Raw genomic sequence first — 14,318 nt, 5'->3', positions numbered from 1 at the left:
AGAAGATCAGTTATCCCCACCAAACAGTCTATAGTGCCATGACTTTCTTTTCAGAAGTTTTTTTTTTTTTTAGTCTGTTATACTTAGTCGCTCAGTTGTGTCTGATTCTTTGCAACCCCATGGACTGTAGCCCGCCAGGTTCCTCTGTCCATGGGGATTCTCCAGGCAAGAACACTGGAGTGGGTTGCCATGCCCTCCTCCAGGGGATATTCCCAACCCAGAGACTGAATCCAGGTCTCCTGTATTGCAGGCAGGTTCTTTACCATCTGAGCCACCAGGGAAGCCTAATGAGCCTACAGAACACTCATGAGAATCTGCTGAGGTCACTGAGAAGAGAAGAGCATGAACCAGGCTTCCCTTCTAACCAGGCTGCCCTCCGAACTGGGCTGCCCTTGTAGTAAGAACATTCTCTGCAGTGTACTGACCAGATTGCTATTTCCCTCGTGGGTGAACATTCTGAATACTCTGGTGCTACTTACAAAGATGTGGGTGGCAACTGGAGTTACACTCTCTGGGGTCCAACAGCACTTCAACCACTTTGAAGCTGTGTGTGACTCCAGGCTAAGTTATTTAACTTCTCTATATCTCAGTCTCCTCAACTGAAAAGTAGGGACAATATAGCGCCACACTTCATCGGGTGAATTCTGAGGATTAAAAGAGTGAATACTATAAACCATTTGAATGAATATATTACCATTATTTAAGGCATTTTATTTTTGAACTTTAAGATTTTTATTTTCTGTTGGAGTATAGTTGATTAACAATGTTTTGGTAGTTTCCAGGGAAAAGCAAAGGGACTCAGCCATATATATCCATGTCTCCATTCTCCCCCAAGGGCTTCCCTGGTGGCTCAGATGGTAAGGAATCTGCCTGCAATGCAGGAGACCAGGGTTTGATCCCTGGGTCAGGAAGATTCCTTGGAGAAGGGAATGGCAACCCACTCCAGTATTCCTGCCTGGAGAATTCCATAGATAGAGGAGCCTGGTGGGCTACAGTCCATGGGGTCGCAAAGAGTTGGACACAACGAAGCAACTAACACACACACACACACATTCTCTCCCAAAACCCCACTCCCATCCAAGCTGGCACGTAACATTGAGTAGAGTTCCCTGTGCTATACAGTAGGTCTTTGCTAGTTATCCATTTTGAATATAGTAGTGTGTACATGACCTTCCCAAACTCCCTAACTATCCCTTCCTCCCGGCAACCGTAAGTTCATTTGCTAAGTCTGTTAGTCTCTTTGTAAACTATTTAGAACAAAACCCCAGAACACAGCAGGTACACAACAAAAATAGCTGCTATTATTGTAACTATCTAATCACTTGCTACCTGTATTCAATCTACGAGCTGCCATTAGAAAACGCAAGCTTTTTTCCTATAAAATGCTCCTATAATCTTTCTGAATATCCAAAACTGTTTCACTGTGAAGTCCAACAACCTCCAGGAAAAGGGGCAAGTCTCAGGTAAGACTTGGTTGAAATGGAGCAGGGAGGGGAAGAGACTTCCAGGTTTCTAAAAGACGGAGTTCTTCTGTGTTCTGGACCAAGGCTGTACAATAGAGCTTCTGCAATGACAGGAATATTCTCTATTTATGCTTCCAATAGAGTAGCCGCAGGTGGCTACAAGGCACCTGAAATGTGATTGTAGGTCTTCCCCAACAGGGTTACATCCTGATATGCCTATTGTAAGTTGGCATTATCATCAGGCTGAAAATGCATTTAATGGAAACTTCTGAACGTCTTAGCTTAGCTCAGCCTACCACCTACATTAGCCTACAGTTGGGCAAACTCACCTATCACAAAGCCTAGCTTATGATAAAATGTTGACTATCTCCTTTAATTTACTGATTACTAAATTGAAAGTGAACAAAGCAGAATGTCTTTCTAGGTCCTCATGGCTATCTATATGTCAGTTGCTTACCCTCATGATCACAGGGCTGACAGGGAACTGTGGCTCCTGTTTCCCAACATCATGAGACAGGATTGTCCCCTTACTAATAGCTTTGAGAGAAGCAAAATTCAAAATGCAAACACTTCTGACCAGTGCTATGTAGGAAGAGTCACTAGGGAGGGAATTCCTTCTCAGTAAAATGATGGCCACTTTAGGAGGAGTGTTCTTGCCTCTTGTTACCGTTAGCCTCCTACCTTCCTGCTGGAAATGTATATGTGATATCTGGAGGGGCCGCAGCCATTTTATTACCCTGAGTACAAAAGTTTCCATAGAATTGGTGGAACAAGTCCATTGAAAGTGGGATAAAAAGCACCAAACTTGGATTTTAATGTTGCATTGTCCAATGACTGAATTTGGATTTAGCTTCTATGACAGTGATTACCAACTAGAGTCTATTTTGCCTTCCGGGTGACATTTGGTAATGTCTGGAAACATTTTTGGTTGTCACAGCTGTGTGAGAGGGAAGCTTCTGGCATCAAATGGAACAGAAACCAGGATGCTGTAAACATTCTCCAATGCACGAGAATTCTCCATTCTCCCAACAATAAAGAATCACCCAGCCCAAAATGTCAGTAGTGCTGAGATTAAGAAACTCTGGTTCATAGGTCTCAATTTATTTAATGTTAAATAAAATAATTTTTAAAAATTCAAAATTCAAAGTAAAGTTTCTACTGAATGTGTATGGCTTTTGCACCATTGTAAAGTTGAAAGCTAATTTAAACCATCTAAGTCAGGGACCATCTGGATAGTTTGACTAAAGAATGAGCCTGTATTTAACATTAATTTAAACTTAAATAGCCACTTGTGTCTAGTAGCTACCCTTGTAGAAAGCACAGTTCTAGATAATGAGAGAAAAAAGTAATTCTTAGCTCATATTCCCTGGGCTCCTTGAACTCAAAGAACAAAAATCCCAGAGATGAATTGCAAGCAGCTCTGAATGTTATTAACACGTAGGTTTCAGCACTAGACCTAAAAACTATGCATTCCTCCATGTTTATGTCCTAACATCCCACCTCTTGGCACTAAAATGCTTTGGCTCTCAGCTGCTTTGGACATTAATTAACTATATTGAGAGTGAACCCCAGACAGGCTGGTTTTTTGCAGCATCCATTCTGGGTATGTAGAAACAGCCATTCATCAAGGATGTGAGTAGCTAGGAAAGAGTCCACCCACAACCACAGAATCACTTCGAACCAAATTCAGGAGACTTTCTGCCTCTGATACAAGTCTGAAGGGAATGCAGTACTGAAAAGTGAAATCAATCAAACTGAGAAGAGAAGAACCACAGAACATTTTATTAAAGAAACCCATTTTGTTTTCAGAGAATATACAGGGAGGTGGGAGGGCAGAAGTCAAGAGAGTTGAATCCTTCAGTCGACTCTGGCTCCCCCAAACCACGAGCCCCCCAGAGAATGTTAAGTCTCCTGGAAAATTCTGCCTGAGACCTCCCCAGGGGCCTTCTGCACATTTCAGAATTTGGACTCTACCTCAGGGATAAGGGACTTGGACCAGGTGACCAGATACCTGTCTTACTCTTCCCAAGGTCTGGAAGTGACCATGTCAGAGTCAGTGGGGCCACTCACCAGCTCAGGGGCTTCTGCTTACCCTGGAGGGTCATCAACATCCTCAACGATGGCTTCAGGGCCCCAATATGGCAAGCCCCCTCCTGGACAAACTTAAGAAATTATCTAAATAATCAAGAAAAATGTGTGACATCATCAAGATGGAAAGATGTAGCATGAGATCTCAAGGGCCCAGGTCAGCCTCCTTAAGAAAATAACCTGCATAATTTTCTAATAGCCCAACTCTACTTATAAGCATCAGTTGAAGACAAGAAATTGTTCTTTTGCCAGAACTACTCTGTGAGCTGCACCCCAGATGGAGTATAGGAGGGGGAGACATTTTAATGAAAATATACTTAATTTCTGAATAGATTAGTATAAGGTCAGGGGGATGAGTATACTGAATCTCTCATCAGGCCACTTGGATGGAGGCTATTTTACTGGCCAAAAAAGAAGTATACCTAAAAAAATACATGATTGCCTTTTTGCTGTATAGTAATTCATTGGAACATTTACCACCAGGAAAAGAGTGCTTCTGATGGGACAAAGCTGCACAAATGACTGATGGTAGCCTGATGTCTGATTCCATAAATCAAAGAGATCTTGTCAAAGAACCCCAAGTCAAATCTCCAATTACTGGGACATGTTTCAGGAAGCGTTAAACCTGAATATCCAGAGACTGGGGGACTTGAATCAGAGGCTGACAAACCCAACCAGAAACCTTATTATAACTAAGAGAGATCAGAGGGACAAGCAAATACAGAAACATCACAAGGCAGCAAGCTACATCTCAGAAAAGAAACCTTTGTCAAAAATTGAGAGAGGAAGTAGAACATTCTCTCGGCTTCCATCAAATACCATGGTGGAAGGTGTAGCTTAGGCCAACTGTAAAGTGAGTTGAAAGCATCAGGCAACTTAAATGTACATACTTTACTGTATAAATTATGTTCATAGTCCATATCTTAACAATAATGCATCTGTGTTGGCATAAACCTATGAGAACCGTTTAGGAAAAACAGAAGAAAGGAGAGAAGAGTTTACATAAATCAAAGCAAGTATTTAACCTGCAAAGCACATGTGTTTGTACTGGTGACAAATGCAGGTGATTGAACAGAACTTGCCTAAAACTCAAAATGTGATGTTTCACATTGGATTCAGTTAAGAAGAAGCCTGATAGCCCAGCTAAAGAATGAATGCATGCTCAGTTGCTCAGTCATGTCTAACTCTTTGCAGTCCCATGGACTGTAGTCCATCAGGCTCTTCTGACCATCGGATTTCCCAGGCAAAAATACTGGAGTGGGTTGTCATTTCCTTCTCCAGGGTTCTCCCTGACCCAGGTTCAAACCCATGTCTCCTGCATTGGTAGGAGGATTCTTTACTACTGAGCTACCTGAGAATAGATTTCTTCATAAGAAAGGCAATATTAGGGCTAGAAGGCAGAGTGGGTCATGTTTTAAGGTACTAAATAAATTTCAACAATACTTGCAAATGAGAAGGCAGGCTGAAGTCTGAATAATGAAGGTGCCAGTAGGGGTGAAACTGACAAAGCAGGGAAGTCTGGGGCCTCCCCTGCATGTTGGCAGGTTCTGTTAGTTCTATGTTTGCTCACAAAGGAGAAATATCTAGATGAGACAGTCAGGTGCTCATAAAGCTAGGAGGGAGCCCCGAATTCTCCTGTGTGGTTAGCAGGATGGCAGGGCTAGCCATCATGGGAGTCACAAATGTTCTAGGAGTCTTCACGTTAAATCAGGTGCAAAGAAGGCAGAGGAGCTCAATCTTTAAGTATGAAAGATAGGAGCCACCTGAAACCTGAACTCAAACCTGGCTAATAGGAGAGTTAGAAGGCTGTGTCCCATTAAGGCTGAGAGAATTATGGTTCAAGCCAACAATGAACAAAGTCAAAGGCAAATGAGAAAGAAGCTAGTTGTCTACCGTTGATTAAATATTGTACACATATTAAATGGCACTGAACCCAGTATTTGTAACGTTGACTAGTGTTTACCCTTGAATGCTTCCATATCTGCATCTGCATAGCAAACGGGTGCGTGCCTGTGTGTGGTTAGTCAGGTACTGTTTGTGACAACCCTTTGGACTGCAGCTCACCAGGCTCCTCTGTCCACGGGACCTTTCAGGCAAGAACACCAGAGCAGGTTGCCATTCCCTTCTACAGGGATTCTTCATGACCCAGGGATCAAACCTGCATCTCCTATATTGCAGGTGGATTCTATACCTGCCGAGTCATCAAGGAAACCCAGCAAAAGGGTAAGTGGGTTGCAAGCACACTCTGACTTTTATTGAGACCTGGCTGTGCTATTTACCACTTATGACCCCCTGGCTACCTTTTCCCACTCAAACTGTGGTTTGTCCAAATCCTCCACCCCAAACAAACCCCTCCCCTCAACCACTTTATCATGGAACAGATTCTGGACTCAGTCCAAACCTCTCATTTTTATTCATGTAGCACAGGAGGTCTGGGAACCAAGAAAATATCCACCCATGGTGTTAGATTTGCACATTTCAATCTAAAAGGTAGATATACACATTACTTGAACTTGGCTTCACTATATCGTACTATTATTTTCTTCTATTGCATCATGTGTCTACAGATCTGTGATGGAAAACAAAATTGCTCTGGGGAGGAAAACTGTTAAAGATGTATCTGAGCTCCAAGGATGTCTGCTTTGTCTTATGGCAGGCAGAACCCCAGTAGGCATGGAGAAACTGGGAGAATGTATGGACTAGGAAGAATCTCATAGTGGAAAAATTAGGGCTAGGATTGCTCATCACAAAGATCAACATCTTCTACACAGTTTAATATACTTTGCATTTTCTAGGTATGCAGCTACTGTGTAGATTGAAGAAGAGAATCCTGTGGGGAAACTATACCAAGATTCTTCACTCATCTGGAAAACTGACATCACTAAAGCAAGCTGTTCCAGGTGTCTGATTCTATTTTAATTCAGTTTGTCAGTCTGCACTGGGCACTGCATGGCCAGAGTGATGCTCACAGCCTCCTGCATCACCCAGTGTCACGTGACTCCTACCCAGCGTGTTTACATATTGCGGTGCTGATCACCATCCTATAAATTAATGCCTTTTACTCATCCCCAATCCCTGCAGATTGTGTCAGGGCATTTAGAATTACATGTGAAGATAAGTTTTACCACATTTGCATTTTGGTTCAGAGCGTACACAGCACTTACTATAAAGAGGAGCTGCCAGGGCTGAAGTTTGCGGACCTCTCGTCCTAGAAGCCTGAACCTGGGCCACTTTCTTGGTTCCCAGACCTCCTGTGCTATGTGAATAAAAAAGAGAGGTTTGGACTGACTCCAGAATCTGACACATGATGGAGTAGTTGAGGGGAGGGGGCTATTTGGGACAGAGGATTTGGACGAATCACAGTTTGAGTGGGAAAGGGCAAAGGGTAGCTGGGGGCTCATCAGCCAGCCTCTGTTCCCTGGCTGCACAGCCCATGACCCACTTCACAAGCATCTGAAGTTTCAAGAATAGCTCCAGGGCTCACATCTGTCTTCACGAAGCATCATAAGCCTGGAGGTGCACCTGGAATTTCGGTGATCAAAGGTTATCAACACACTGAGTCATAACCTAAGCTCCAAGTTCCTTGAAGGAGGGGTCCATGAAGCACCAGCCATCCCTCCCTCCAGCTGGACACACAGATGGCCTCCTTGTGCCACCAAAACAAAGACCAAGATATATGGGAGACGAGGCGGCACTCCTGCCTTATTAATGATGCTGGGGATTTGTTGAACCTCCCCAGTTGTTATTTTCTCACCTGCGTTTCCTTTTTTTTCCCCTCAAAAAAGATGGGGTTTATTCCCTTAAACAAAAGACTATGGGAAAAGAAAGTGGGAAAGGGAAGACATGAAGAGCATCGGTAGCAGAGAAATGTGACATGCTTGTTCATGAGCCTAAACAGCAAACCACGTGGCAGCTTACTGGTTTTATCTGTTGAGTCTAAATTTTAGGGTCACAAAAAATGGATGTGAAATTAAAACGTGCATCCATTTAGGGCAGCAACAAGTATCTGGGGCAGAGTGACTCTGACCCCGTGGGCTTCTCCAGAGATGAACAGTGACACTCACAAGAACCACCAGAAGCTTCCTAGGGCCCAGAGTCTAGGGACCTGGACACACCGAGCTGGCCTCGTTCCAGACTTGCGTCCGGGCTCTGCTCCTTCTCACAGCCCCGCCCACAGCTGCCAGCTCAGAGCCCTATCTTGGGCTTGAGTTCTCTGAGCTCACAGTGTGTCCTTTGCAGGTGAATCACGGATTTCTCTCACCACAAAGACCTCCCAGAACAGAAAGGGTTTCAGTGAACCACACCTTGACTGACGCCACCAAACTTCAGGTGACACAAAGGTGGCTTTCCAAGCAATGCCAGGCCACTGCCCAGAACAGTCTCACACTCAGATCCAATGAGCCCTGCCTGGCTCAGGCCACCTCCTCGTGAGGATTACAGGCGCTCAACAAACGTCAAAGGGTCATGAGCTCCCTGCAATTCAGGTCTGACCACAAAACATTCAAGTTTGACATGAATGTCTATGACATAGAGCTCATGAGAACACACCAAGGCTGTTAGTAGAATCCTGCTGTGGATTCATTTGGAGTGGATGTACACACATACATATGCCTCTACGCATGCACACATGCACACCACACTCAAATGTAAACACCACACTTACACAGTGGTGTGTACCACAAGTACACAGATACTTACCTGGATACACAACTATACACACCACCATGTGCATGGACACAGACACCTACACTTACACAGACATATACACATATACACAAATATACACACCACTAAGTGTGCATCATATGCATACTAAGTGTGAAATCATATGCATATACACAGACACCCACACTTACACAGATATATGCATCCATACACAAACATACACACCACCAGGTGCACGTACACACACATGCTTACACATACACAAACATATACATATATTCATAAATACAGACACCACTCAGTGCATCATGATGGTGTGTCCAGACATCCTGGAATGTGAAGTCAAGTGGGCCTTAGGAAGCATTACTATGAAAAAAGCTAGTGGAGTGGATGGAATTCTAATTGAACTATTTAAAATCCTAAAAGATGCTGCTGCTAAAGTGCTGCACTCAACATGCCAACAAATTTGGAAAACTCAGCAGTGGCCACAGTACTGGAAAAGTCCAATTTCATTCCAATCCCAAAGAAAAAGAATGCCAAAGAATGTTCAAACTACTGTACAATTGTGCTTATTTCACATTCCAGCAAGATTATGCTCAAAATCCTTCAAGCTAGACTTCAGCAGTACATGAACCAAGAACTTCCAGATGTACAAGCAGGGTTTTGAAGAGGCAGGGGAACCAGAGATCAAATTGTCATCATTCATTGGCTCATGGAAAAAGCAAGGGAGTTCCAGGAAAACATCTATTTCTGCTTCATTGACTATGCTGATGCCTTTGACTGTGTGGATCACAGCAAACTGTGGAAAATTCTTAAAGAGATGGAAGTAGAAGATCACCTTACCTGACTCCTGAGAAACCTGTACACAGGTCAAGAAGCAACAGTCAGAACTAGACATGGAACAACAGACTGGTTCTAAATAGGGAAAGGAGTACATCAAGGCTGTATATTGTCACTCTGCTTATTTAACTTATATGCAGAGTACATCATGTGAAATGCCAGGCTGGATGAAGCATAAGCTGGAATCAAGATTGCCAGAAGAAATATCAATAACTTTAGATATGCAGATGACACCACCCTTATGGCAGAAAGTGAAGAAGAACTAAATAGCCTCTTGATGAAAGTGAAAGAGGAGAGTGAAAAATCTGGCTTAAAACTCAACATTCAAAAAACTAAGATCATGGCATCTGGTACCATCACTTCATGGCAAATAGATGAGGAAACAATGGAAACCGTGAAAGACTTTTTCTGGACTCCAAAATCACTGCAGATGGTGACTGAAGGCATGAAATTAAAAGACACTTGTTCCTTGGAAGAAAAGCTATGACCAACCTAGACAGCGTATTAAAAAGCAGAGACATTACTTTGCCAACAAAGTCCGTCTAATCAAAGCTATGGTTTTTCCAGTAGTCATGTATGGATGTGAGAGTTGGACTATAAAGAAAGCTGAGCACCAAAGTATTGATGCTTTTGAACTGTGGTGTTGGAGAAGACTCTTGAGCGTCTCTTGGACAGCACGAAGATCCAACCAGTCTGTCCTAAAGGAAATCAGTCCTGAATATTCATTGGAAGGACTGATGCTGAAGCTGAAGCTCCAATACTTTGGCCACCTGATGTGAAGAGCTGACTCATTGGAAAAGACCCTAATGCTAGGAAAGATTGAAGGCAGAAGGAGAAGTGGGCGACAGAGGATGAGATGGTTGGATGTCATCACTGACTCTATGGACAAGACTTTGAGTAAGCTCTGGGAGTTTGTGATGGACAGGGAAGCCTGGCGTGCTGCAGTCCATGGGGTCGCAAAAAGTCAGACACAACTGAGCAACTGAACTGAATTGAAAGCACACCATGTGAAATACTGGGCTGGATGAATCACAAGCTGGAATCAAGATAACTGGGAGAAATACTAACAACCTTAGATATACAGATGATACCACTCTAATAGCAGAAAGTTAAAAGGAACTGAAGAGCCTCTTGATGAGTGTGAAAGAGGATAGGGGAAAAGCTTACTTGAAACTCCACATTCAAAAAACTAAGATCATGGCATCTGGTCCCATTGCTTCATGGCAAATAGGAGGGGAAAAAGTGGAAATAGTGACAGATTTTATTTTCTTGGGCTCCAAAATCACTGTGGATGATGACTGCAGCCATGAAATTAAAAGACTCTTGTTCTGTGGAAGAAAAGCTATGACAACCCAGGCGGCATATTAAAAAGCAGAGACATCCCTTTGCTGACAAAGGTCTGTATAGTTAAAGCTACCGGTTTTCCAGTAGTGATGTATGGATGTGAGAGTTGGATCATAAAGGAGTCTGAGTGCTGAAGAATAGATGCTTTCAAATTGTGGTGCTGGAGAAGACTCTTGAGAGTCCATTGGACTGCAAGGAGATCAAACCAGTCAATCCTAAAGGAAATCAACCGTGGATATTCACTGAAGGACTGTAAAGTTCCAATACTTTGGCTACCTGATGTGAAGAGCCAACTCATTGGAAAAGACCCTGATGCTGGGAAAGATTGAAAGCAATAGGAGAAGAGGGTGACAGAGGATGAGATAGTCAGATAGCATCAGTGACCCAATGCACATGAATTTGAACAAAATCGGGGAGACAGTGAAGGACAGAGGAAACTGGTGCTGTGCTGCAGTACATGAGGTCGCAAAGAGTCGGACATGACAACTGAACAACAACAAATGTGCACGTACTCACAGATATCTCCATATACACAAATACACACACATATATACACAAATATGCACACCACTATATGCATGTACACATGGATACCTACACATACACTTATGCCTACATACATACATACACAAATATACACACCACTATATGCACATACACACAGACACTTGTACATACACTTATGTACACAGATATATACATGTCCTCCCTAAAATGAAACAGCCTTTTGGCTGCATTTCCCAGTGTATTTTGAAGCATCCGTCTGGTGCCCCCAAGCCCGGCCTCCCAGGCACAGACCCATCACTCACCTCTCTGCGTCAAAGTAAGAGTCAATATAGGGATGCGGTGCCCCAGCCACGGCAAAGTTGCTGCTTCCGGTGTCAACGAGTATCTGCAGCTTTTATTTTTAAGGGAAAAACAAAGAAACCATTAGGTTACTTGCTTAGGGTAACACTCCTCAATACTTTTCTTAAAATTAAGTGCTGAGAACAATTTGTTACTTGGAGAAATCATATCGATTAGAAATATTTTTAAAAAGCTGCTAGAAAATTGAATTCCGAACACAGTCCATTGTGAAGCTTGCAAGGGCAGAGATCAGTTTAGCTTCAGATACATACCAAACCTTAAAAGAAGATAAATTCAGTGGAATAAGTGGGATTTCGTTTTCCAGTCATCAGTACTTGGTAACCAGGCAGAGCCCTTTCTCACCCTGGACTTTTGGCTGGGTTTGTCTCTTGGCTGGGTCTCACTTGAAAATCCTCATTGACCTCCCACCTCCACCCCATGCACCCAGCACACCTCCCCAGATACCTCCCGGCAGTGGGTATTCCCTCATCTCTGCTGCACAGGACCTGGAAACAACTGTCAGTGGTATCACTTTTCAAGTTTTAATGAATTATCATTTACATACAATAAAAATGAAAGATCTTGGGATTTCCACTGATGCGTTCTGACATGGAGTTCTCCCAAACCAAGATACAGAAATTCCTGTTATTTCCCAAAGGCCCCTCTATGCCCCTTTCTAGTCAATCCCTGTTGTTTCTCAGAAGCAACCACTCTGACTCCTATTACCATGGACGGGTTTCACTGGTTCCTGGACATTATATAAATGGCATCATGTGGGATTTTTGGCAGGAGGTTCTGGCTTCTTCTCCTCAACATGTTTTTGGGCTTCTCATACGGAATAGAGAGACAGTAAATACCCCTTTATGCACTGTGACTTTAGGAAATGAATTCTATTAATTCCATTTATGAACACATAGTCACTATAAAAGTTGAAGGGTCTCACTACATAGGTGTTTGTGTTGATTTCAGACAGAACACAATTAAAAGTATATATATATATATGAGAAGGAAATGGCAAACCACTCCAACATTCTTGCCTGGGAAGTCCCATGGACAGATGAGCCTGGTGGGCTATAGTCCATGGGGTTGCAAAGAGTTGGACACAACTGAACTGAACATGAAGTAACTGAACATCTGTTGGGCTGATGGATTAAATCATAAGCCATTGATGACTGATTCAACCTTCATCTCTTCTCCCTTCCCTGGAAATGAGGCTGAAAGTTCCAGCTCTCTACTCTCAGGGTTGGCTCCCCATCCTTTGGGACTTTTCAAAAGCCATCTCACTGACACATTTCAGGTATGGTTGAAAGGGACTTGTTATGGAAAACAAAGGCACCTCTATCACCCTTATTATTGAGGAAGTTCCAAGGGTTTCAGGAGCCTTGTGCCAGGAACTGAGACAAAGACCAAATACATATTTGTCTGTATAAATATGTATTTCTTCACATAAATCATAATATCACATATGGGCAGTCAGCAAGTTCCGGAATCTCACCCGTCATTGGAATGAAGTCCATTGTCCCGACAGCAGACAGTCCAAGTTGACCTAATAATACATGTAACTCACATGGCCTATGTTCCCAGCTCTGATTTCACTTTCTGGATTTAAATGGTTCCTGAAGGCAGGATAAACTTTTAATTTGCTTAGGTGAAACTAGTAGAGAGATGAACAAGAAAGAAAAAAACAAAAACAAACCCAGAATTCCAGGCTCACGACACTCATGAAAGCATGCCATTTTTACAAATCTTTCCTGGGTCTCTCTGGCAAACACACACCCAACAGCCCAGCAGGACGTGTGTGGAAAGACCAGCTGCCTGGAAGCCCAGGTTCCCAGGCTGGCATCCCACATCCACACCCAATGCTCCTGCATAACCAGCCACCAGCAGAGCAGACCCAGGACTACTCTCCTGGGCATAATGGCCCCAGTGACCAGGGACGTGCTCTACAGACATTTCACTCTGCTTTCCCGGGTGTGGAATTCCACCCGCCGCCTCTGCATCACATTAGAAGCACGTCCTTTCCACACACCCCCGTCCTTACTTCTGCCACGCAGCACATGATCCTCCCTTGCAGAGGCGGGCGACACAAAACAGAGAAAGTCACAGCAAAACACAGACAGCATTATCTTACACAGATGACTTCTAACTGCCCAGGCGCTGAGCACAGTCACACTCCCCAGCGGCTTCAGCAAAAGCCAGATTTCAAGAAAATTCAGTTTGGAGTCATGGCTCGGCCAAGTTGGTCATCACTCTGACTGCTGTTAGAAGACGGGATTTGAGGGGAGTAAACGAGGCAGCTACAGAGTCAGGCAAGGAATAGATTTCTAGGGAGTAGTAAACACTCTGAGTGGGGCTTCAAGTAATGTTTCTGAGCCGCCAACATCTTTTTCTGTGTGATGACCTGGAAACAGACATTTTTCACGTTGAACTCTCGCCAGGGCCATGACTTTCTCTCTGTAACTCCTAGTCTTAATCACAAAGGAAAAAAAAAAATACAGTCACTTATCCTCTAGATTTTATAGGATCCACCCTGAAAGCATGGACAAGCAAAGGCTCAGTGCACCATTCCCCTGGACGCCTTGCCCCACTTCACACATACAACATCCCCTGCTGTGTCCTTATCTGCGGAATTTCCAGCATCACCTCCGGCCTCCTTGGGTTCGACTCAAACTGCAAATATAGTCTTACTCCAGAGGACATTATTCAACCCCATAAAGGAAAACACACACAAATATGGGAAATGCACTGCACTTTCGAGGCACAACTGAAAATGAATCAGAAGCCTGTATGAACCATCATCCCTGCTTTACAAGAAATGCTGCCGAGAGCTAGAAGGCCCCACCTCCTTCCCTATACCAAGCAGCCTCCTATAGAACCACATTCCACTTCTTCCAGAATATAGCCATGAGGACAAAAATCTGCCTTCTCAAAGAGCAAGGGTCCAGCATTCTGAGAGTCGCCAGCATTTCACTGCTCCAATCTCTTTGCCAATATTGGGGTTCCAGGGGCTCTTTCATGGAAGAAGCAGGTCCCCACTGTGCATCTTTTTCACACTCCAGTATATATTCTCCA

The 14,318-nt window shown here is 43.6% G+C and overlaps 1 protein-coding gene across 1 annotated transcript in view; it reads right to left on the bottom strand.

The window, feature by feature from the left end:
- The window catches only part of BACE2 (beta-secretase 2), a 115,561-nt gene that overhangs the window by 61,890 nt on the left and 39,353 nt on the right, over positions 1-14,318 (bottom strand). Inside the window, exon 2 of the mRNA XM_055414207.2 lies at positions 11,210-11,298. Within this exon, the coding sequence (XP_055270182.2) occupies positions 11,210-11,298 (89 nt within the window). The remainder of the gene's footprint in view (positions 1-11,209; positions 11,299-14,318) is intronic.

The sequence above is a fragment of the Moschus berezovskii genome, chromosome 1 (assembly GCF_049115385.1).
Source record: "Moschus berezovskii isolate FMDL1 chromosome 1, NW_MosBer_1.0, whole genome shotgun sequence".
NCBI classification, from domain to species: domain Eukaryota; kingdom Metazoa; phylum Chordata; class Mammalia; order Artiodactyla; family Moschidae; genus Moschus; species Moschus berezovskii.
This window is presented reverse-complemented; position numbering and strand designations above follow the sequence as displayed.